At 35.9% G+C, this 24980-nt stretch overlaps 3 protein-coding genes across 3 annotated transcripts; all 3 read right to left on the bottom strand.

Moving 5' to 3' along the window:
• Window positions 1–4764: 4764 nt before the first annotated feature.
• On the bottom strand, window positions 4765–6103 carry LOC107771395 (ornithine decarboxylase-like). The gene has a single exon (XM_016590749.2). The coding sequence runs from the start codon at window positions 6057–6059 to the stop codon at window positions 4863–4865; it is 1197 nt and encodes a 398-aa protein (XP_016446235.1). The 5' UTR covers window positions 6060–6103; the 3' UTR covers window positions 4765–4862.
• Window positions 6104–10901: 4798 nt separating this feature from the next.
• On the bottom strand, window positions 10902–15497 carry LOC107771392 (sucrose synthase 5). The gene is made up of 15 exons (XM_016590747.2): window positions 15106–15497; window positions 14865–14997; window positions 14617–14771; window positions 14342–14534; window positions 14137–14255; window positions 13823–14039; window positions 13639–13734; window positions 13365–13538; window positions 13161–13277; window positions 12910–13076; window positions 12600–12824; window positions 11933–12499; window positions 11709–11847; window positions 11492–11619; window positions 10902–11209 (listed from the first exon to the last, which is right to left on the bottom strand). The coding sequence occupies exons 1-15, from the start codon at window positions 15180–15182 to the stop codon at window positions 11062–11064; spliced, it is 2655 nt and encodes an 884-aa protein (XP_016446233.1). The 5' UTR covers window positions 15183–15497; the 3' UTR covers window positions 10902–11061.
• A 675-nt stretch (window positions 15498–16172) lies between these two features.
• On the bottom strand, window positions 16173–23953 carry LOC107771391 (protein argonaute 1). The gene is made up of 22 exons (XM_016590746.2): window positions 23769–23953; window positions 22431–23212; window positions 22111–22319; window positions 21883–22032; window positions 21625–21758; window positions 21396–21505; window positions 21108–21214; window positions 20796–20934; window positions 20598–20714; window positions 19437–19544; window positions 19201–19272; window positions 18708–18830; window positions 18459–18624; window positions 18114–18373; window positions 17894–18036; window positions 17647–17709; window positions 17493–17556; window positions 17232–17367; window positions 17030–17103; window positions 16854–16948; window positions 16732–16763; window positions 16173–16591 (listed from the first exon to the last, which is right to left on the bottom strand). Exons 2-22 carry the CDS (start codon window positions 23202–23204, stop codon window positions 16371–16373), a joined length of 3297 nt encoding a protein of 1098 aa, XP_016446232.1. The 5' UTR covers window positions 23205–23212; window positions 23769–23953; the 3' UTR covers window positions 16173–16370.
• Between the last annotated feature and the right edge of the window lie 1027 nt (window positions 23954–24980).

Here is a 24980-nt window from a genome sequence, read left to right as displayed (position 1 = left end):
TAATTGGACAGCATGTGCTGTCAGATTATATTCCTACTGCCCATACTTTGGTTAAATAAACAAGTGATCAATACATTTTAACAACAAAAGAGAGAGGGGCTGTCAGGGATCTGATGGGAGTTTTGTTTATTTAAAAGAAGTGAGTGGAAAAACAACGGGGGGGGGGACAATTTTGAGTTGTAAAACAGATTGTAAAGTGTTAAGGTTAGGCTATAAAAGAGGCAGACCTTCCATTAGAAAGGGAGTTCATTTTTTGGGTCTTGAGAGATTCTGTGAGTAAGAAAACTGAAAAAGGAAAAACAGGAATAAATTTCAGAACATTGTGAATGAGTATTGTCTAGAAGAAACTGTGTAAGAGTCCAGTTTGATCAGGTTGTCTTTGTGGTTTTGGCTTTTCTGTCGTTTGCCAAGCTTTCTTGTGGTCATTGGATTTCTGTTGCTGTTACATTCAACATTCTGGGCTGTTATTTCCTACTCTGTTTTTCTGGGATTGTTTATTTGTTGCTCGACTCCTTGCTGAGCTTCATCATTGTTGGCTGGTCGTTGTTGCTGTGTGGTTGCTGTGAATCTGTTGTGCTGTTGTTTGCTCTGTACTACTCAGCTGATCCTTTTCCTTCTTCTTTTGTTCCTCTATACCAGGTACACAACTAATACTGTCCATGTAATTTGAAAGTCGAGCATGAATACAAAAGGGAAGATTTGAAGACATCTATGTCCACATGTAGTTGCTATATAGATGATTATGTAGTGTGTAATGGTTTACAATCTTGTTTGGGTATTGGAGTTGGTCCTTTCATATAGTGAATACAAAAAATGTAGTATGGTTTAATATCATATGTTGGTTAGGTTAACAGACAAAAGGATAGGCAGTATACTAGGCTATGTCTTGAAAATTAGTTGTGTTTTGTAATTAGCATTCTCTTTTAATGCATGTCAAAGAATAAAACTATCCGCCTTAGTTAATTTTAATTTCCCTTTGTTAAACTGCCTCGTTATAATTATCAAGCCACACCCTTATAACAATTAGCACAAGTCCGTGCCCCTCAACCTTATGAAGGTCGAGCCCAGGTCAAAACAGACCAAACAGACCCGCCTCGAATAAACAGTGGCCCAGGTCTGGCCCATCCCGCATGAGCTGGATTTGGGCCCATAATGTTTGATCAGCTGTCCGTAAGCATGGTCATGTTTCCTTATTCTGTAAAAGCATTTCGGATCCTGCTGTAAATAATCTGCAAGCATGTAAATAATTAAGAGATTTTCTTTTATTTTTAGAGACGAACTTAATAGGAAATATAGTCATTATAGGTTTATCCTTTAAAATAAAAATGAGACGAGCCTCGACAAACAAAAATGTAGAAGCTGCGGGGCCCTCTAAATGTATATATTAAATACTTAGATTCCGGGACGGGCCGTTTAGCAAATTTCACGGCCCTTCCCAAAATAATAACACGATAGTCTCTTTAGGTGCGTGTTTAATAATCTACTTTCTTAAAACTTGGGGTGTGCATTTCATGCGACCCAGATCCAAATCCCAAAACATCAAATAAAATATGTTCCAGGTCGTGGGTGCATTTCATGTGACGCAGTCCAAGGACATGTTTTAAGCGATGTTCACATCCTTTTGAAATAATAACAATAAAGCGGTAAAAAGTTAAAATTGGCACATTGGTTCATAATGGTATTTAAAATCAGATAAATAAGCCGAATATGACAGTTGAGCGACCGTGCTAGAACCGCGGAACTCGGGAATGCCTAACACCTTCTCCCGGGTTAACAGAATTCCTTATCCGGATTTCTGGTGCGCAGACTGTAATATGGAGTCATTCTTTTCCTCGATTCGGGATTAAAATTGGTGACTTGGGACACCCTAAATCTCCCAAGTGGCGACTCTGAAATTAATAAACCAATCCCATTTCGATTGTCCTTTGATTGGAAAAACTCCCTTGCACCCTCTCTGGTGCGGAAAAAGGAGGTGCGACAATATATACTACAAGAAAATATATTATGCGAATATATATACATAAGATACAATATATATACTATAAGAAAATATATAAGAGAATATATATACATAAGATACAATATAATATACTAAAAGAAAATATATTATGCTACAATATATACATAATATACAATATATATACTACAAGAAAATATATTATGCGAACATATATACTTAAGATACAATATATATACTACAAGAAAATATATTATGCGAATATATATACATAAGATACAATACATATACTAAAAGAAAATATATAAGAGAATATATATACATAAGATACAATATAATATACTACAAGAAAATATATTATGCATGACAATTTAGTGTTTTACTATTGTTTTATTATTTTCTTTTTCGTCAAGCACTTTAATAATTAGATATACATATATACTACATATATATTTTTAATATAGCCATGATACTACAAGAAATTGTCTTAAAAAAAAAAAAAAAAGACCCGCTAGGCCCGCGAAGCCCACGAGCCCGGCACGTTAAGCACAGGACCATGTGGGCTTAGACGGGCCGGTTCCACCCATTGAGCCCACAAAGACCGGGACCGCCAGGCCTGGGATCGCCAGAGCCCGGGACCACGAAGCCCGGGACCGCGAGGCCCGGCCCGTTAGGCCCACTAAGGCCCGGGCCCGGGACAAAATACAGCATTAGTCTACCGTCTAATATAATAAAAACTCAATCTTGTACTCATTTCAAAATTAAATAAAAACTTAGATCGTCTCACCTATGCTCACCTCCGTTCTGAAAGTTTCATATGTTGGGTTTCCAATTGGATAAAAAGGTATATTTGGTTAAAGGATCGATGGTTTTTAAGCCAAATCCGGTTATAAACAAAAAGAAGAGATTAAGCAGTCTTTGTTCTTAAGCAGTCTTAGGTATTGACCTTTACGTTGTATATTAAAGAGTAGGGATCGTTTGGTAAGCTAATGCATGCATTGGCTTTGTGTATTAATAATATATTATTTGGTAAATATTTTGAACATATGCATTAATTATGCAGGTATTAATTATATATCTTATTTGGTATTATCCTATGCATAACTAATGCATAGAAAACAATGGTATTAGCAATGCAATAGGTTTTAATGCATGCATTAGCTTAATTAAAGACAAAATTGTCCTTCAAAATTTATGCTTGATTAAAATATTCTAGTTAGTATATTAATGCAAGTTCAAAATAATCTAAATAGTGAGAAATAAAATTATATCCCTAGTAAATAAATAAATACTTAGCATATTTCCTTTTTCATAAATAAATATTTTATTTTATTTTACAATATAGGTAGACAAATAAAATAATTTTTTTAAAACTTTTTCATATAAAAACATTTCTCAACATATGTTTCTTTTAAAAAGTTAGAGCGTGGACTAGTTTTGAGGGAATTTTTATAAACAAACAATTCTTTTAGAAATTGTGCAATACTTTAATACATCAAACCAAACAATGGATAAAAAATATGTCAGCATAACTAATACCAGCATAAATAATGCAAGCATAACTAATACCAGCATTACTAATACACCTTATTCAGCATTATTCTTATGCACCTAAAAATAAATGCACAAAGGAGGAGAAAGTAAAACCTAACATCCTCAATACAGTTTGGATACACTTTAAAATATCCAAATTAAGAGTGTGTTTGATAGGAAGGAAAATATTTTTTAATTTTTTCATGTTTAATTGCCTTAAATATTTTGGAAAATATTTTTTTCATGAACTCATTTTCCTTCAATTGGAGGAAAATATTTTCCCTAAAAAGTATTATTAATGGTACTTTCTTCAACCCCCAATGGTACCCTATTTATCATCCCCATCAAACCACCCCCACTCCCAACCCCCAACTCTTACCCTAAATAGAAATATTATTAATGGTACTTTCTTTTTGTGTTATAGATAGAATACTTTTTTCCGTTTCAACAAATGATTTTTTTTCTTTTCATGATAGAAAAAAGTATTTTTTATCATTTTAACAAAAACAAATATTTTCTTTTCATGATTTAACAAAAATATTTTCTTTCATTTCAACAAAAAAAGTATTTTTTTCATGATGTAGAAAACTATTTTCTTTCATTTCAACAAAAAAAGTATTTTTTTTTCATGATGTAGAAAAAATATTTCTTTCATTTCAACAAAATGAGTATTTTCTTTTCATGATGCAAAAAAAATATTTTCTTTCATTTCAACAAAATAAGTATTTTATTTTCATGTTGTAGATAGAATACTTTATTTTTGAACCAAAAAAGTATTTTCTTTTTAGTTATGGAGCACAAATTTCAATGTTATCTTTGCATTAAAAAGTAATGCAACACATTATTTCATTTGGGTTTGTGTGAATTCTTAGAAGAATAATTAAATTTTTTAAAAAAAATAGAGTTATGAAAACATTGGGTATATGGGGGGGGGGGGGGGGGGGGGAGCACAGAGAACATGGGGACTTTGGAGAAGGGGGGTGAGTAGGGAGAGTAGCATAAAAAAATATTTTCTACTCTCTAACCAAACACTAGAAAATATTTTCCAGAAAAAAAATTTCACTCACCAACCAAAAAAGGGAAAATAAATCATATAACCATTCATTTTTCATGAAAACATTTTTCTTCGTACCAAACACACACTAAGACTAAAAAGGAAAAATAGGAAAGCTTGTAATAAAATAGATGTCCTTGTCTCACAAAAGCATGTCATTCAAATGTACTAACAGATCTCACTACCATAAACGGCGGCCTAATGTAGCAAATAGATACACTTAAATGTGAACAAATACTTTATTCAATCATGCTCATGTAAGTAATAAAAATAACAAGGAGTGCTCCTATTCATTATTTTGTTGTCCGTGGACATATTTTAGCTAGAGTTTGCGTTAACAAGATAGGTAGGTGTAGATAACATATCAAATCCATTGAATTTAGTTCCTCCGCATATTGAATATGCGCCCATGTTGTAAAACACTATCAGGTCATCCAAATGAAGCTCTGGCAATTTTATGTCAATAGCTACTGCATCAAGTGAGTCACAACTTGGTCCATAAATAGTTGACTCACAAATTTGACAAGATTTTTCTGTTACCTGACGTAACAATGGTTTTATACCCACAAAACAACTATTATAAAGTGTTGGCCTAAATGATCCATAAATCCCTTCATCAATCCAATACTCTATTTTTTCACCTCTAACTCTTTTACCAATCACATGAGTGACTAATGTAAAGGCTGTCTCCGCAAAAAACCGTCCTGGCTCTGCAAATATTGTTAAATTAGGCATGGAAAAATAATCTTGGACTGCTTCATTTACCACACTAGCTATTTCCTCGAACAATGGTGTTGATCTAAATCCTCCACCAATGTTTAAAATCTGCATTTTAGGCATTCGAAGATGATCAACAACATCAAACACGGTCCTAGCAGTTGCAATCGCCTCGCGATAAATGCTGGGATCTTGTGCTATAGATCCAACGTGAAATGAAACGCCTACAACTTTCAGCCCTACCACATTATAAGCATAATGCAGTAATGGCTCAACTTCTTCTGGTAATACACCAAATTTTTTTCCCAGGGGACGTAACGCGCCACTATCACTAGGGGCTTTAATTCGAAGCAACAAATGACATTGTGGTTGCCATTTCTTGATCTTGTCAATTTCAAGTTTGGAATCAAAAGTTGTGAGATTGACCCCAACAGTGGCTGCGTATTTGATGTGGGAAATAGCTTTGCATGGGTTAGCAAATATGATTTGGTTTGGGCTAATTCCGAGATTTAAGACGGTTTCTATTTCTAGTTGGCTAGCACAATCAAAATTTGCACCCAATTTGGCTAGTTTAGTAAGAAGTGCAGGTTCAGTGTTGCATTTCACAGCATAGAAAGGTTTCATATTTGGAAAAGAATGGTTCCATTTGTCCATAAGCTTTTCAATTATAGCCAAATCAAGTAGATAAAATGGCTGGCCAGCTTCATGGTTTTCTGCAATTGAACGGATTAAATCTGGCATCCCATCTTTTGGTATTTTGTGAACATGATTCTTATCAATAGCTGTAGACAATAACATGATCAAGAAATATAATAAGAAGGGAGAGAAATATTTTATTAGCTGAAAATATGAAGTACAAGTATAAGAGTATTCTCCTCTCTCCTTTATATAGAAAGCCAATGCCTAAAATATCTCATATTGTATTAACGTTCAAGATTATCACATAATTAAAAATTTAACAAATTGCATACATTCACGTGGTGAATGACTTAATCGCACCTACATGATATAATATCTTCTTTATTTTCTTGGTCACGTTAGGTGATCAGATAGAGTTTTTGGCTTATTTTATAGAAAACCAAATGATTAAAAAATTCTAGAATTTCTTTAACATTTCTTTCTATATTTCCAGTTCTAGATTAATTGAGTGTTTAATTTTTTAAAACCTTATTAATCTTGTTATAGGGTTTACATCAAGGGCGCGGCAGAGCTAGAGTTGAGGTTATGAGTTAGGCAGATCTAGGGGTGGTAAATGAGTTGGTCAGATCAGATATGAGCGAGTCGAAAAAGTTGAATAATATTTTCTTTTATTTTTTTGGTCAATTTAGGTGATCAGAGGCAGATCAGAGATTTAAATCCTATAGGTTCAGCTTTCAAGATTTTTAGCATTGATCCCATTATATTTTTAAAGTTATGCGTTCATATCTACTATTTTTGCAATTTTAATAAATTTTTATATAAATTTTTATTCCGCATCGAAAATTATGTGTCCAATTGAACCCATTGGTTCATCACTACATTTGCCCAGTAGGTGATCAGATATAGTTTTTGGCTTATTTTATAGAAAACCAAATAGTAAAAAAAAAATTGAGAATTTCTTTGAACCTTTCTTTCTATATTTCCAGTTCTAGTTTAATTGAGTATTTATTTTCAGAAATTTTACATATTATAGCTAACTAATACACTCTATAAACCAAAACGCTTAAAAAATATTATTATTTATAGTCACTTTTTATATTTTATAGCAAAGTATAAATATATACAACTGATCCCTCAACTTTTCCCTCAACTTTTCCCTCAACTCTCTCTCTCTCTTCTCCCTCAGCTCTTTGTCATCGTCCCCCCTCTCTTTGCCCTCGGCAAGGCCGTTGTCGAGATCCGAGTTAGACCTAGATCCGACGTTAGACCTAGATTCGGCGTCATATCCAAATCCAGATCTGGCGACGTTAGATCCAGATCCAGACGGTGGGTGGCGACTTCGTAATTTCAGATCTGATAGTGGGTGGTGATGGGTCTGGATCGACGGTTCTGATTTGCGGAGACAATGGAGGGTGGTGATGTGTGAAGACGACGGAGGGTGGAAATTTGTTTGGCTGAAATACGCCATCACCGACGAACTTTCTTTTCTTATTTGATATTGAGTCACATATAATGATGCAAATACATTCTATTTTATACAAAGATACTCAAATTTGAGTGTATTATGTATTTTTCAAGCAAATACAATTTATTTTTGTATTTTTGTCTGTATTTATGTATTTCGAAGGTTATTTTTTGTGGTAGATCCCTGTATTTTTGAATTTTTATTGTTTGAGTACAGTCGAATTAAATACAGTAAATTGAATACACTGTAAAATTAGCTATGAATGAATATAGTGAATTGAATACGGTCGAATATCACTATTTGAGTGGTTTTTTGTTGTTTGAATATAGTCGAATTGAATATAGTGAAATTGAATACAATGTAAAATAATTAAAAATGAATATAGTCGAATTGAATACAATGTATACAGCCGAATTGAATAGAGAGGTATACCTCCTATTTCTTTATTTTTGTTGTTTGAATACAACTTAATTCAATATAGCGAAATTGGATACAATATAAAATATACAAGAATGAATACATCCGAATTGAATACAATATATATACTACTGAATTGAATACATCAACATATATCCCGTGGCAAGCAGTTAGTAGTTACTGCATGTAATTAGCTAAATTATAACTACGTACGCCCAGCAATAAGCCTCCAAACAATAGTCAGTTCTGAAAGTTCCCCTTAATTTTTTAAAATCTTATTAATCTCAATGCTATATGGTTTACATCAAGGGCCGCAGAGCTAGAGTTGAGGTTACGGGTTAAGACAGATTCAATAATTTTGATTCAAATTATGTATTGTGCTAAAAATTTACGTATTAAATGGGTAAAAATTATTAATTAAGAATTTAATAATTCAAGATGAAAGGAGGTAGTATGTAAGTGAAAGGACATACGGTGTCGCATTTTGAGAAACGACCTCTATATTTGTATTAGAAGTATACTTCCCCCGGTTAATTTTAATTGATTTTTTGATTTTTCTTTTTTTTAGTAGTCCATAATATTTTATTTTTTCAAATATCAAGAAGGAATTAACTTTTTTCTAAAAGTTGTTCTTCGAGTAAAACAGTTGTCCTTCGAGTAGAGAACCTATGAGTACTATTTGTCGTATTTTTAATAAAAAAATTAAGATTAATATGGTCAATTTTATTATTAATTAATATTAAAAAACGGATTTTTAAATATCTGTGAAAATAATTTTAAAAAAACAATTAAAGTTGGAGAGAGTATATTTATTTTATACAGGCGACACCCCTCGTGCATTTTAATTTTCTTCAACATGTCAGTAATACTTGTTGTCCTCATTATTGTTTTTGATTATCTTACAGTTGGATACGTGATTCTTTACCACTGTCGGTTTCATTTTAAATAAGCGTAATAATTTACAACTTTTTCCAAATATGATAGTGTTTAATTGGCTCTGAATTTTAAGAAAATAAAAAAGAAACACAGTTGACACATCAGTTTGATAATATATACTACTATAACATATAAAAGTACCTTTAAAATATTATGATTTTAAACATTTCATGTCTTACTTAATAAAAAGTGTTATTAAGATAATATGAAAATATCAAACTAACCTATATTAAATAAGGGTGATATAATGAAATTATCGTATTATTTATTGTTTCTTATAAGGTGTGCAAAGTCAACGGTGGACAAGTAAACTTGGACGGAGGGAGTACCTATATTAAAGTACTAGTAATTCATATAAATATGTTAACTGAGCACCCTATCTCAATAGCTATTTTCAAACTAAAAATAGTTGAAGTCTGAACGTCCCATGATATGAAAATCCTGAATCCGTCATTGTATTACCAAACCTTTAATCGCACTAATTTATGAGTTTCTTTGGAAGATTTGCTAATTTCATATGTCAGCAGTGGCGTAGCTACATACATTAAAGGATAGTCAATCGAATATGATTTACCGAAAAATTATATTGTGTATATAAAAATTCCTGGCTTCGCGCATATATGGTTCAACTACAAGAGAGAAAAGCATGAATGAACTCATGAGTTTTGTTCCTCGTCGACCTTCTCGTAGAGATTTTTCATGTGTCCTTTGAATTCGACATATTGGATTCATGTGTTTGGTTTCTTTCCTTTATTCACTCGAAGGATTCATGTGACAGTGGTTTTTCACTAGAAAATTGATTGGTTTTCTGAAATTACGCAACAGAATTTAGTCTCACGCTTTCATCTTCATGTAAAGTGCATGCAAAATATTTCTTCTTCTTTCCTGCAGAATCTTTTGGAATTTATCAGCTCATGGTAACTTTTCAAAATTTGCAATGGCCAGAAGCCAGAGGCGGATGTAGTATTCGGCCTATGAGTTCAATTGAACTCATAACTTTTGATATGGAGTAAAATTTTGTATAGAAAAAATCATTAAAATTGTAAAAATAATAGGTACAAACCCATAACTTCAAAAATATAATGGGTTCAATGCTAAAAATCTTAGAAGTTGAACTCATAAAATTTAAATCCTGGATCCGCTTTTGCCAGAAGCACACCCCCCCCCCCCCCCCAAAAAAAAAAAGGAAAACCCTCTCACTTGATCCCCAAACCGGAAAATCGCACCAAATGAAAAAGCCAAACCAAACCGATTAAAAAATCCGACTAGGTTTGGTTTGATTTGGTTTGGTATTATATTGAGTAAGAAATTCGAACCAAACCGACATATAAATATATAATTAAATTTATATATACTTTTAAGATTTTATATAGAATTTTCTTTAAAAAAATATCTAGAAATATTTAGTATTCTCTTATGGGATATAATATTAAATAAAATAAGAAGTGCTCCATATTTATTAACCTTAAATAATGGGTTGTGTGATCACTTTCTTATCAAGTGTTACTGAAATGCGTTAATCACTTTGTTCTTCCATATTCATATGTCAAGATCTATTAAATTCTTATATCTTTTTTGAATTTGAAATGGTTATTATTATTTAGTATCATATTGATTTTTATGTTTAATTACTAAATTCAGTTAACCTTGAAAGTGTACATCAACGAAAAATTATTGTCAGACGACTAAAAAAATAATTAACTATCATGTGTTACTAAGTAGATTCTCCCATAAGAATATTTAATAGATAATGTATTTGTCTATTTTTTAATTTTTACTAAACATATATTTACTTATTAAAAAATTAACAAAGTAAGATTGAAACAACATTTAAGTAAAAAAAAAAACGAAAACCCTGTCAAAATCGAACTAATTCAAACCGATATAGTTGATTTGGTTTGATCTTAATAAAAATCAAATCAATCCGGTTCATATACACCCCTTACTTCTATACATTCAAATTAATTATAAAAAGAGTCTCCTACTATCATGTCATATAAAAGATAACGCAACCGTACGTAAAAGATAGGGTTAGTAACTTGAAAGATAAGGCATGTTACCTGCTGTGACAGGTTAAAATACATTGATTGTGTAAAAGTTATTTACACTATATGAGTACATATGCTAAATGGTAAACAAATAAGCCACTTAACCATCAGGTGGTAACCTGTCATAAAATGCAATTCAAACAAAATGCCTGGCAATTTTATTACTCCTGTAATTGGTCATCACTACAAGAATATTATTAACATTTCAACTGAATGAGACATAAGCTAGCATTTTGTCCCTTTGATGATTTTCCTTTTATTTCAGTGTTCTTTCCTAACGTGTTAAGGTTCAGAATCATTCAACTAAACGGTACAATTTTACCAACGCATAAACTATAACAGAAGCAGAAACACAAAGACAAAGCCAATGGCAAGCATGTTGCGCCATCTCTGTTCTTGAGGTCTCAAGTTTCTTGTCTTCTTCTTTTTCCTGAGGTGCAATCCTGTTTTAAACCAAGAATCACGATAATCAGAAAATAACTCCATTGTATTGAAATATATACACTCTAGGTAGAGAAGTAAAAAAGGGCAGTCCGGTGCACTAAGCTCTCCCACTATGCGCGGGGTCCGGGTATGGGCCGGACCACAAGGTTCTATCGTCCGCAGCCTTACCCTGCATTTCTGCAAGAGGTTGTTTCCACTGCTCGAACACGTGACCTCCTGGTCACTTGACATCCACTTTACCAGTTACTCTAGGTAGAGAAGTAATTAAGTTAAAAGCATGCCTTGTTAATGGCAGAACTTTAGCTACTGCTGCTGGAACTGGTAGTGGTAGTTTTAATTCTTGGGATTGAGTAGAGTCTGATGTTGCAAGTGGCAATGGCTCTTCATGTGGGATCGGCACGCTTTTGGCCTGTGAAATTACAAAAGTAGCATAGTCAATGTATATTTCTTGGTCATTTTGAGGATCTTAGTAAATTGTATTCAACATATACAACCTACCAATTTCCTGAAGAGAGGATTGTAAAACATCTCAAAGTATCTTTGCTTAGCCTGCTTTTGCCCCACATTGAATTGTCTCCAAAATCCATAGATTGATCCCATATTCAACACTTTGTTTGCATAAATCTTCCACGTATAACTGCATCGAAGCAGAACTTAAAACCACGAAAATATAACATGATAAGCATTTTTTCCATTTTTTAAACTTGGAACTAGTTTGTTACCATTCTTCAATGCGCTTGAGACCTCCCTCAGATATCCTGTTCCAATATTTAGAATCAACCTTACACTTCTCAAAGAAATCAGCTATTTTCTTGCTTGATTCGTCCCCATTGTAAGGATCAATATGGAAACCTGAAACCCCATCAACAATGATTTCTGCAGGTCCACCTTGATTAGTTGCAAACGTAGGCAATCCACAATCCATTGCTTCAATAACGGTTAGTCCAAAAGCTTCATATAAAGCCGGTTGGACAAAAGCTCCCTTAGTGTCAGCAATAGTTCGGTATAGCTCACTATTTCGATATTTATCAGTTTGAGCTGCTATCCATCTCATTTGTCCCTTGAGCTGGTATTTCTCAATCAATTCATGCATCTTCTTGATTTCAGCTGCTTCCTCCCGGTCTTTTGATTTTGATGGATCGAAGAATCCCCCAACAATAACAAGGTTTACCAAGTTCCGCAACTTCTTATTCTTCCCATACCACTCAGTCAAGCCTGACAGGTTCTTCACTGTATCAAATCTCGCCATTGAAAATATAATTGGTTTTTTCCGGTCTGCAAGAAATCCACTGATCCAAAAAAAAATGTTACTGATAAGTACCACACATCCGGTAAAAACAGAACGATTTAAGCAATGGTTAGATTAGGAAAATGGGCAATTAGACTTACATGTGCTCATTGTTTTCCTCATTACTGTAAAGTAATTCGTTAATAGCAGGACGAAATGTGCTGAATCGTTTCTGTTTCTCAGTGAAAGGGAAATAGGTAGACTGTTCAGCCCCAGGAGCAGCAATGTTGAACTTTGGATCAAATACATTGATGCCTGAAACAGCTCTATAAAGCCCCGGCATGGTAAATGCTGTGTGACTTTCATATTGTCCAGGCCTAGTTTCGCTGAAGGACGAATGATAGCTTTTAGTGTTGGCCACTGCAGTAAATTCATTAAGTTGCCAAATATACTGAGAGAGTCAGTGCTAACCTTCCAGCGATTTCTTGATATGTGCTGGTAATGATAAAATCAGCAGCATTCATTGCCAATAAATCGGCAGTAAATTGGCAAGAAAAGTGGTACTTGGGATCAAACTGCTTCCACTTCACATCAGAATCTTCATACTTAGTTTTCTCTAATGCATGAGCAATGGTTCCCTAAAATGTTATCATCCAATAAGATTTCCATTTAATTATCAAGAAACAATGTAGAAAATATGATCATATGATCAGCTACGGAACCTGAGTAACTCCAAGTTTGTTGGCCAATAGAGATGCCACTAAATTTCCATCAGTGTAGTTCCCAATTATGAGGTCTGGTTTACCTTCCATGAGCTCAAGTATCTTAGCAGAAGCATCCTAATGATATACGTCACAAACCAAACGATTAGTTCAAGAAAGTAAATAAAGTGTATGAATAGGTGGTAATTTTGTTAGAAGACTTGCCTTGGCATAGTTCTCCAAGTAAGGATAGATATCAAACCGAGAAACCCATTGGCGAAGAACTCCTTTCTCAGTCCTGAATGGAATTCTCAGGATGTGAGAATGGGATGAGTTAAGAATAGGTTCCATCTCCTGATTGCATGTTGTCCCTCGAGCATCTGGTATGAGACGAGATACCTGTTTACATCATGAAAGCAGGAAACAAAGATCTTGATCATCTTAATCCCTTCTCCGATCAATCTCAAAACCTGTCTAAGCATATTTTTGCAAAACTCACCACAAGAATCTTGGGCTTCACGTTTAGCCCTTGCTGCTTGATTCTTTGTAACATTTCCTCCTCTAAAGCCCTTACTTGATCCAGAATATAAACAACCTGTGAAGTAAAAGTCTGATTTCAATGATGCAAGTGTCGCTAATAAGCAATATGAGGCAAAAGGAGATAAATTGCTGTATATGTAGACCTGGCCTCCAGTATCGGGCAGACCAAGGACATCTGCTTGGCCAAAGTAACCATGAATGGAGAAGATAACAATGTTGAATGTAGTAGGAAGCTTGCTGAAAAAGGACTCCATATTTATGGGATCTGGTGCTTGGATTATCTCGGAAAGCAGTCTCATTGTCTCTCTTACTCTTCCTGCATTGTGACCCCACCCTTTATCAAAGCCCCATTCTTTGAGCCTAGAGTTTTCATAATCAAGTCACAAACATAAACAACTTTTCGGTAGCATGTCATTGGTATACTGCATATGACAATGGAAGCATATGAGAAGCTTACTTATGCTCAAAGTCTTTATAAGGTGTGTCTTTGGGAAAGGAAGATACAAAAACTTCAGCTACTATCAATGCTGCTTGAAGCTTAGCAACACCATTCAGATTCTCATTGATCATTAGATTCTGCAAAGTTTCAATTTAAAAAGGAACTTTATAACGCGCATCATTATATAATACCTTTAAGAAACAAAGGTAGTCCATTTTCATACCTCTCCTTGATGATTAAGAGCTAGTAAGTAATCAAGCAAAGGCTGGGCGTCCTCTGGCTTTCCACCAAACTTTGAAGACAGAACTTTTGAGATAAAGTTGAGCCCATTTCCGACAGAAGAGGAAAGGGCTAACCGAGGATTAGAGTAGTCAAAAGCACCAAAATCTACTTCCAGTGCATTATCATCCTTTGCCCTGCTTGCACATTCAACCATCAAAACTATTCTTGTATGTTACAAAATTGTTTCTCTTTAAAATGATACAATTTTCCACTTACCAGTCTTCGTCAAAGATCATCTCTTTGAATTTGAGATATTCCCTGGCTGAAATAGCTTCCACAGAGAGAGTTTCAGCGTTAACTTTGACATAATCCCAGAAGCCAGGATTGTGCCTTACTGCAAAAGCAACATAAGGTGGAACAACAGCTGCCTCCTGAAAATTTCAAAGAAAATCGTTACGCCTTGCAATAACTCTTTTGCTTTTTCTTTTTTTCCTGTTCAACTAAGTTGGTTAAATGGTGCTGACCTGTGTGGAACTCATAATTTTTCCAAGTGAACCCTCCAAAATCCTGGTTCTTTCTGCCTTGTCTTCAATAGTTTCTTCTATTTCTTCTGTTAAATGTTTCAACTTCATTAGCCTCCTTCCCATTGCAATGAACCTTTCACATCCAATTTTGAAGTCAAAAAGAAGAAAAGTAGTTAGCATTATGCATGGAAATTTGACATAAACACGTAGAGGGGAAAAAACATAAAAGAAGGGTGTTCACCTAGCGAAGCATCTCTTCATATGATACCGGCTTTGTTTCAAAGCATCAGGCATGCTATCAGCAACTGTTGAGGCCATGGTAAATTTGTATTTACGAGTGCAAAGAAGAAAATAGGTTGAAACTTGCAGTGAGGACCCTTGGTGCTTGGTGACAAATGATGGTGCAATGCTTTATATAAGAAATGGTTGAATGATAGGAGAAGGTAAGCACATGGAAAGGGAATTTGATGGCAGCCAATGAGGGAGTGTAGAAGCAAAGATAAAGACATTCCATGGTGTCTAGTATGTGCTAAGGTGGCAACAAGGAAGAAGAAGAAAGATGGAGACAAAGTAAAGAATTCCCTTTTTGTTTACCATCAAATCTTGGTTTTGTCTTTGCTATTCCCTCCAGACGTTTGAGTGCTTCCAATATTTTCTTTTTGTATGACTTGTCTTTGCTGAGATTTATTCTTTTCTTCCTTGGTTCACCTACAAAATTTCATCTGCCCTTCCCTTCACTTTCACGCAGTGAATTGTGTATGCTATAAATGAACTCCTACTAAAGGAAACATGCTGATATTTAAATTTTATAATTAAATCGTTAATCAGAGATGGCCGTTCGTTATTGTGTTGCAGTTACAGTTAGGTTCATCACATTCTCCATCTTCAGAGATTACACACAACCATTAAAGAGTTATCATGGAAGAATAGATTCCTTTAAGCCCTCTAGAATAGCCAAAAACATCATCCATATGATTTTCCACCAGTGGTGAACATACTTATTTTCTTTAGTTTATAACAACTGAATCGCAAGTTGGAAGCATTAGTATAACAGTCACACAAATCAGAGAGGACATGCACGTCTGTAATGCCCTCACTGCACTCATACTGGAAACATCTTAATGATATAGTATTGACTAATAGGAATTTGAAACAGCCAAGTGCTTTGATACATGAATGCAAGATCCAAGAACAATCCACTAAACAGGCACTGATGGTTTCGATCTATTATATCATGGTGATGGCACCATGTTAAAATTCAGTGCAAAAATAAAAATATCATCACGAGGAATCTAAGGAGAGCGCTGCTTAAAACCACAACGTCACAAACATTAAATAGCTTTCCGGCATCAATAGTAACAAATATTAGGGGAAGCCAAGCAGTTACAACTATTGATTTATAGAAAACGCAAAAAACAAACAGCATGATAAGCCATAATTAACAGTCAATGGCTCCAAAGGATGCATGTCAGCTAAAGTCCAAACTATAGCTTGTTTGTTAAGATTCTAGCAGTAGAACATAACCCTCTTCACATTATCCTTGAGCGCAGGAAGAGGTCTAACAGCAGCACCAGCACCTGGGGCTCGGGTGTTCCTTCCAGCAGCTCCTGCACCACCCCCTCTGCCAGCAGCAGCCCCACTTGTTACTGAACCACCGTCAGATGTCTCAGGCTCCATATAAAATCGAGCACGGAAAGCTGCCAAATGTGCATAATATGCAGGGGGAACTGCAAAAGCAAAAAATTTCTGTTCAAAATCATATTATGATAAACGAGCTATTGCTAAAATAAGTAAAAAGAAGGGAGGACAGACTACAAAAGAACTGACTAAATAACAAACAAAGCCATAAACAAGTGTAGGGGCATACCGATGGAGACGGAACGTGTGCACCTTGCATATCTAAAAAGAGGAAGATTAAAGACCATCAGAATGACCAAGTACAGAAGGAAATTTCCAGAACAATCCTGATAAATTCAAAAGTGCACTCACGTATAGCAGAGGTTGTTGGTCAAAGACTGCAGCGCATCTGCTGTGAATTTGTTCTCGTCCCATAGAACATGGTAGTGAGCTGGACGGCTCGTACCCTACAGTATCACAACATTCATTAACATTACAATTCGGACTCACTGACCACCATTATGGTTTACATTATAGCAATCTTTCACCTGTATGCCAGCATGGCTACAAAGATAGAAATCAAACTCTGTCGGGTGGCATATCTTTGAATCTACAACAGTACCTGTAGAGTTATGTTTTGAAAATAAGATTTTAGCATCACTTGTAAGATGTCCAAAGTACAAGAATTTAGACCGACACTTACATCACTTGTAAGATGTCCAAAGTACAAGAAATTAGATCAACACTTACCGGGTATAATGTTCCCGCTCCTGTCAACTGCATTTCTGTCACGGTGGTTATTGGCAAAAAGCCTTGTGTGATGTCGTTTCTGAACCACAACAAATGTAACTGGGGGCTGATAATTTGGCTCCAAAGACGCACATGCCTGAATTAACTCAAGTCAGTGCAATACTTCTAATAAATAAAAGTAGGAAAAGGAAATTAGCAGATTACACATAATCTATAATTAAGAATAAACAAGAATAAATAACAAAAATGAAAGGAACATACTTTGCGGATCGCATCAAGTTCGAAAAGAAGCACTTGATAAAATTGTCCCTCACTGACACCATCCCTAAAAGAGAAAGTATTTCATTTAAGCCAAAGGAAGAACAAGAAAGGAAAAATCGCATATTGCACTGGTAACGGCATTATTTCACCATACCTGTAGAAAATGATTCTCTGAGGCTTTTGTCCAGTAGCTCTTCGGAAGGATATAAGTAAGTCCCTGAATCATAAATAGGAAAAGATAGAATATCATAATAAGAAAAGTTCAATCCTCCATCAGAATCCAAAGGAAGAGACCAGCTGCTAAAAGCTTCCTCTATCAGAATCCAGAGAAACACCAACTGCTAAAAACCCAAGAAAGTACAGAAGTACTAGAAAAAGAGGAAGCAATAAAGTTATCGTACTTAATCATTCCACCAGCGACTGTCCCCTTAACAGGATCTTGCCTAGTCGTGTACAGATCCTGAATAAGCTCTTGCCTATGGGCTTGAGCAGAAACTAGACCAGCATACTTTGTAATCTCAGGCCAATCTTGAGAAGCAACCACCTGCAAAGACAATTATTTCACACATTCAGAACCTCAAAGATAAAGATGTGGTCCACGAACTAAATAACAAAGTGTACCGCGGCAATGGATGGGCTAGAGTCCTCCCCAGGGTGAGGGTGGGTGACATCTGCACCAAAAATGATGGTAGGCCGGTCGCTGACAAGAGGAATTCGCCTCGATATTGCATCAACAAGCACAGTGTTTCTCCCTCCCACCTTCACATTGATTTTCAGCGCTACATTGGCTAGATACTGTTTGCTCATCTTAAATACATGTTTTGTCAAACAGCACTGTGAGACAACTCCTAGTTCAGTCTCACAAATACGCTTCAGATCACCTGGTCAAGAAATAAAAAAAAAATTAGCCCCCTCACCGTGCAAACTTCTGCTAAAGAAGACAAGAGGTATTATTTTCATTTATACCATAAAGAGATCCATTATTGTCAGGCAAGATGACAACTAGCAAATCAAGCTCTCTCCCATGCGGCTGCAACTTAGTCATAGCATCATGAAATCGAGTTTTCAAGACTCTTTCGACCTGATCAGGGCGTGCACTCGAAGGTGGCAGAACAGGATTTGGATTGAAATTCTAAAAAGACAAGATAGTAATGTCAATATTGGGTTGAAAGACCAAAAATGACAAGAAAAGAAAACTGCAAACTGCTTATTTACCATGCCAGATATCTGGCACATTTGTGCAAGCTCAGAGCAAAACCCATGTGCAACACTGTCTTGCACATTGCGAGAGAAGTTTATGCAGATCCAATTGTTAACCGTCCCTCCATTTACCATTTTCTGTCAATAGTAAGATATACAGTATTAGTCTTAGCCGAGCAAAGAACAACAGCCACAAAGCAGTCTCAACGAAAAGCCAGGATGGTGTGTAATAGTGCACTCCAATGTTTTCATTGAATCAAAATAATGAAGGGAAAATGCAACGCGGGCCTTCTACCAGTACACAGCCACACAGCAGTCTCACAAAAAAGCCAGGATGGTGTGTACTAATAATAGTGCACCTCCAATGTTTTCATTGAATCAAAATAATGAAGGGAAAATGCAACGCGGGCCTTCTACCAGTACACACCAGATAGTACGAATTAACTGAACATAAAACAAAAACAAACAGATGAGATGAAATTTAAAGAGTGTCAACAGTACTAGGTACCTTGTTCATCATATTCCATTGGCCAACTTGTGGCAGGCAGTCCTTTTCTCGACCGTTATCATGATATTTAAGCTGCAGAAATACATACTCATTACTGAAATCCTAACAAAAATAAACATTTCACTGCACAAATCAAACTTAAGCAAGAATGGTATACTCGGGGGTAGTAAGACCATACCCCCTCAACCATGAGAGGAATTAATTTTTTGATAAAGACGTGAGGAGCCTTAACTTACCCGAGGTGGAGGCAAAATACGAGCCTCAACTTGTGCCAACTTGTCACTAATCTTAATACCAAACTCCTTGGCATATGGGTCATTAGCATAGGCGTTATGATGTACGGTCTGACATAGAAACAAAAATAAAATGGAAGTGAATTTATAAGCAAATTATCAAATCAAAAACAGTCATCTGATTGTAACTTTTGCTAATAAATATTGTGAAGTATAGCACAGCAACCATGATATCTTTTCCAAGTCTCAACATGCCAAAAATGACTACAGTCTAGCCTTCAAAGAAATCTAGACAAAAAGGACTATCCTCTGTCGGTGACCGTGGCAAATGCTTAGCCTTAAAGATCTCACATTATTTTCGAAATGTGTTAAAGATGGAATATGGATCATGACACGGGACTAAAACTGGCAATCATTCACCAACACAGCCTGTGACAAAGCAGGACAGACTCTCTCACCATAAAAGAAGAAAACAAAAGATGTTATTTACATTAATTACGTGTACAGGTGATGCAAATTTGTGAATCATCAAGTTCCAGCAAATTAAATTCCCAAACTAGATTAACCATAGCCATGCAATTACAAATCATAAATATAAATAAGATTTCTCTATCTATCTATCTCTTATTCACATTCACTTTTCCACCACAACCTTATCAAGTGAAACTATGTGACCAACACATCGCGTTGTTGCTCCTAATAATAGATAAATCTATATGAACATGCATTTATACCAGAACAGAAAATACTACTCCCTCCGTTCCAGTTTATGTGAACCTATTTCCTTTTTGGTCCGTTTATTTGGAAATAATTTAGATTAAACTTACAATTCTACCCTTAATGAGAAGATTTTATAACCACACAAATACTCTGAGCCCTTTTTTAATTTGTTTAGAACTACAAATTCCAAAAGTCTTCATTTTTTCTTAAACTCAGTGCCCATGTCATGCAGGTTCACATAAATTGGAACGGAGGGAGTAACTGATATGAAGTGCAGCAACTTAGAATCAAAGTAACAGCACCAGTAACAATTAATTTAACTCTCATATGTCACTTCACTTCTACATTAAAAGATAAATCAACCGCCCAATAAGTCAACTATTCCTCAATCGCAATGTATTCCAAATAAAGCATGTAAATAAATAAGAAGGCAGAGCTCCGAACCTCAAGAATATCACGCTCCCTCTCTTGGGGACGCTGGCAGGTCACTTTCAGAAGTGCAGTGATCTGTCTCTCATTCAAGCGCTTTGAGTACCTTTGTCCCTCCACAATCTTGCAGACCTGGACCATGATACATGTAAGCATAGAAAATTGATATGATAATGAGCGAAGATTAGTTTTCAGTGTGAAAGAGGCACTAACTTCCATTGGCAAGTAATTAGGTCTCTGCTGATTTCCAACTTGTAGACAAGGCCACTGGGTATGCTGAATTACAAACCCATATGTTTCTCGAAAATATTCAATTACAGATTTCACTGTACCATTTTCATCAACAGGGAAGCTACCAAGAAACAAGGGGGAAACAAAGAGAAAGATCAAGGATCAGCACCAAGAAAGAATCAAGGAAGATATGACAGGAAACGGAAAGCCAGCATGTAGGAACCCCACTATTTGCAGCTACACATGATATGACCTTATATAAAAGTTCTTGTATAACTAAATAAGCCTACATACGTCAACTCTCTTGTTGCTTGAGATGTTAAACCCGAAATGCGGTACTTCCTCCGCATATTTCCACGATGAGTAACCTCCACCTTCACACCTCTCAGAGCTTTTTTGATCTGCAGCCCAAAAACCACCAATTACGGAGTGAGAGAAACAACATTCATAAAGAAGCAAGTTGTCAAAGCAAGACAACATATCCATAAAGTACAATCTGCTATAAGCTAACTAGATAGAGGACAAACATATAAACAATGACACGAACTTAAGAATAAGATTCTTAGAAAGTCAGAAGTTCACCTTTACACGGTCAGCATCAGACAGTGGTCTAGATGACACATCTCGGTTCAGAAGCTGTGTCACAAAATTAATGACTGGCAGTGGCTCAATGAATGCAGTGGAAGACATATCTGTACGTTGATACACAAAATTGAACATCATAAATTTTTCTTAATTACTGTGGGAGTTTAAGTAAAACTTCAAAGAATATAGCAAAACAACAGTTCCAAAATGTCAATACTATGCATACCGATGTTCAGTGATAAGCCCATTTGTGTGGGGCGAATGCTTTGATAGAACCCACGCCAACTCTCTAAACCTTCACCCAATGGTTGTCTTCGCCCTAAATCAGGGGAATAGAAAGAACGACCCACAGGACAAAACCTGTCATCACTCACAAATTAAGAAAATATACAAAATGATATTCATAAATAATCAATTTTCTTTGTGTACAGTCATCACAATGTAAAGAAACTACACTGATGTGCATTGCATCCAAAAACCATACCTAGATGTTGGCAACTCACGCAGAACAATATCCAGAACTTGAAGCGCCTCTTGAGGTGCATCAGCCTGCTTCCCTTCTAAAAACATTCCCAAGTGATGAAGATCAGCACGGGCAGCCAATTTGATCACAACTTTAAATTCCCTTTCCCTTCTGTTTCAATAATAACAAAAAGAAATTTAGAATTGCTAGAAACTGAACCAACAACTATTTGAAACTTCAGGCATATACCTAGCACCACCAGGCCCATCCTCATCATCAATAAGAGTTATTTTGAAGTCTTTTTGAACAAATGGAAGGGGCCCTGCAGTGTATAGACTTTTCCTTCCATCATATGCTGGAAGTCTCTTCCCAAGATGAGATTCTTGGTACAGCTTCACCAGCTGCGCCATGACAGCACGGTTGACGCCACGTGATGGCACCTCTGGAGAAATTGTGACCTGAAATTCATTAAATAATGATTAACAATAGATATGATAAACGATAGGGAAGAATATAAGAAACCAAAATAATAAGAACAAAAAAAATTACTAGAAAGTTTGAGCACTCACATCATACTGGTGCAAGTCTTTGTCAGGCAGCTCTGCAAAGAAGTGATTGGCTTTGACTATGCATCTCATACCATTGCTCCCCTTCCCTGGACGCAGGGGAAACCGTAGTGATTTGCTTGATGCAGGTGGAACTGCTTGCGTTGGAGCCGCTTCTTGCTGCAAAGCAAGTTGCTGGAACTGTTGTGTCACTTGTAGAGCTGCCTGCTCAGGTGGCTGAGATGAGGAACCAGCTTCAGAGGATGTTTCAGTTGGTCTTACATAAGGTATAGGCTGAGTAGTCATTGCAGCTTGATATGGAGTCTGGGAGGTAGCTTGGTGCAGCTCGGGTGCTGGTGGCCTAGAAGGCCCACCAGAAGGTGCCCCACGGCCACCTATGCCACCATGTTGCTGGGGTGGTCCTCCGCCTCGTTGATGCTGCTGAGCCCCCCTGCCCTGCTGATAGTATTCAGGTTGTCCACCATATGACTGTTGAGGGGCCATTCCACCATATGATTGTTGAGGGGCCATTCCACCACGTGGAGGTCCACCAGCACCACGGCCACCATATCCTCCCTGCTGCGGCCTCCAACCTCTTCCTCCACCTTGGTAGCTGCCTTGTTGTTGCTGCTGTGGACGCTGGCCACGACTCTGTGCTCCAGTTTCTTGAGCACCTTGGTAGCCGCCTTGTTGTTGCTGCAGCAGCTGTGGATGCTGGCCACGACCCTGTCCTCCAGTTTCTTGAGACCCAGAGCTCTCACCAGAACCAGGTAACTCAGTTCTCCTCTTCCGCACCATCGTATCAACTAGAAAAACCAAACAACAATGATTGAAAAAATTCAGTCACGTTCACACAGAGATCAGCCGCATTCTCTTCAAATGTTTAGAGACTGGTATGACCTCAGAACCGAAAAATCGCAAACCAAAACCCATAAAAAAGTATCCACTGTACTATACATAGACAGAACAAGCAACTTATATTGTAGACATAGGCAACACTTATTTACAAAACTAAAAACAAAACGCCAAAGAGGACAGGAAAGCAAAACAACAAAAAACCTAGCTAACTAAAGTACACCTTAGCACTGGCTTAAAATACATTTGTGAAAGCAAAACAGCAAACGCTAGTGGAAATAACCTAAAAGATCTGATCATCAAGCGAATTCAACGAAAACACGCCAACGGAAGAATCAGAGTAAAACTCACAAGTGAAACAACAGATCGACCAAAAACGAAAGCCAAAAACACAAAGCAAACAGATCTATCCAAAAACATCACAAGCTAAATTAACACAAGTACAAAGAAACGAAACCTAACAAGCAAAACGGCAAAACAACCTAAAAACACTAATCCGATCGTTACCTCAAAATCCGCCGCCGCTGTAAAAGCCGATTACCGCACACTGCAAAGGATGGGAGCAGAGGAAAAAAAACGGCACCAAAGGACTGGAGAGAGAGAGAGAGAGAGGGGGGGGGGGGATTGTAGAGAGAGAAAATCGATAAAATGGAAGAGGATTAAGGAGACCCGGTGTGTTATAAAGCGAGGGTAGGTCGTCTAAAATGACAACTTAGCCCCTATATGGTACCGTTTCTGTGTGTCCTTTTGTTTGGACGCGAGTCCAATCGGATGCTGATGTGGACATATCATGGACGTTGACTGGGTTCTAATCAGCTGGCTGATGACGTGGCAAAGTTTACTCAGCATAGTTTTTTTATCTTTTTTCTATGAACTATTTACTCCTACTAATGTTTGTTAGATAGTATAAATAATAGGTGTAGTTTGATCAATCATATCAAGTTAGTTATATTATTTTTATTATGTTACCAAAAGATGCTTATAATAAGAGACTTACCTTCAATTTTAGTGGTAATGAAAGGAAAGAGAAAAAAAAAAGTAATGGAATCAGAATCACATATATTGTATGTGAGACTACATTAATAATATTGAAGTATAAGTCTTACTAGTAAATTACATTAACTTGTTACTTCATAAATAATCTATTTGTGTTAATATACTTATGACATTTGATCAATAAAACTTAAATTTTGTGGACATGTCATTTCAATAATGGATTGCTTTAATCTCCACATTTATCACTTCTATATTTTAGAGTGTTGCAGTTTTGCCTCAAGAAAAATTGAAATTTTTTTCTAATTAATTTTTTATTCAAGAATCTATTGTAAATATGTGTAACATTATAAGAGTACGTATGTTGTAGACAGTCTGTTAATTTAATCAATGTGAAAGTCAAAATTGTTTTAGAGTTTTAGCAATATTTTTCAACAAACAAACAAAAGGCAGTTAGATAATGCAAAGTCTAAAACCAGTTTTTCCAAAACTAAATCCAAGCACTCGTTACAAATAAAACCAGAACAAAATTATTAGTAGAATTATTTGTTGTAATTATTTTTTGTTTGACTTGTTATTCATTTCATATTCTTTATATATTGGTGGGATTATTAGAGTGCGTGGAGTTGTATTAGTGGGGTTTAGTGGAGTAGTGATGTAATCAGCGGTTTAGTGGACTGTTACTTTTACTTTTTAGACTAGTTAAAGCTTCAGAATATTGAGTTA

This window comes from Nicotiana tabacum, chromosome 6 (assembly GCF_000715075.1).
Source record: "Nicotiana tabacum cultivar K326 chromosome 6, ASM71507v2, whole genome shotgun sequence".
Lineage (NCBI taxonomy): Eukaryota > Viridiplantae > Streptophyta > Magnoliopsida > Solanales > Solanaceae > Nicotiana > Nicotiana tabacum.
This window is presented reverse-complemented; position numbering and strand designations above follow the sequence as displayed.

Bases quoted from the DNA above. Each gene is read 5' to 3' on its own strand.
- LOC107771395 (XM_016590749.2), bottom strand. From the start codon at position 6,059: ATGTTATTGTCTACAGCTATTGATAAGAATCATGTTCACAAAATACCA.
- LOC107771392 (XM_016590747.2), bottom strand. From the start codon at position 15,182: ATGGCCTCAACAGTTGCTGATAGCATGCCTGATGCTTTGAAACAAAGC. The intron at 14,040-14,136 runs GTAAGCTTCTCA...TGAAAACTCTAG, and splicing joins TATAAAGACTTTGAGCATAA to GCTCAAAGAATGGGGCTTTG. The intron at 13,539-13,638 runs GTGAGTTTTGCA...TGATGTAAACAG, and splicing joins TGAAGCCCAAGATTCTTGTG to GTATCTCGTCTCATACCAGA.
- LOC107771391 (XM_016590746.2), bottom strand. From the start codon at position 23,204: ATGGTGCGGAAGAGGAGAACTGAGTTACCTGGTTCTGGTGAGAGCTCT. The intron at 18,831-19,200 runs GTACCTAGTACT...TACTATTGACAG, and splicing joins AATGGAATATGATGAACAAG to AAAATGGTAAATGGAGGGAC. The intron at 16,764-16,853 runs GTGAGTGCACTT...TCCTCTTTTTAG, and splicing joins ACCAACAACCTCTGCTATAC to ATATGCAAGGTGCACACGTT.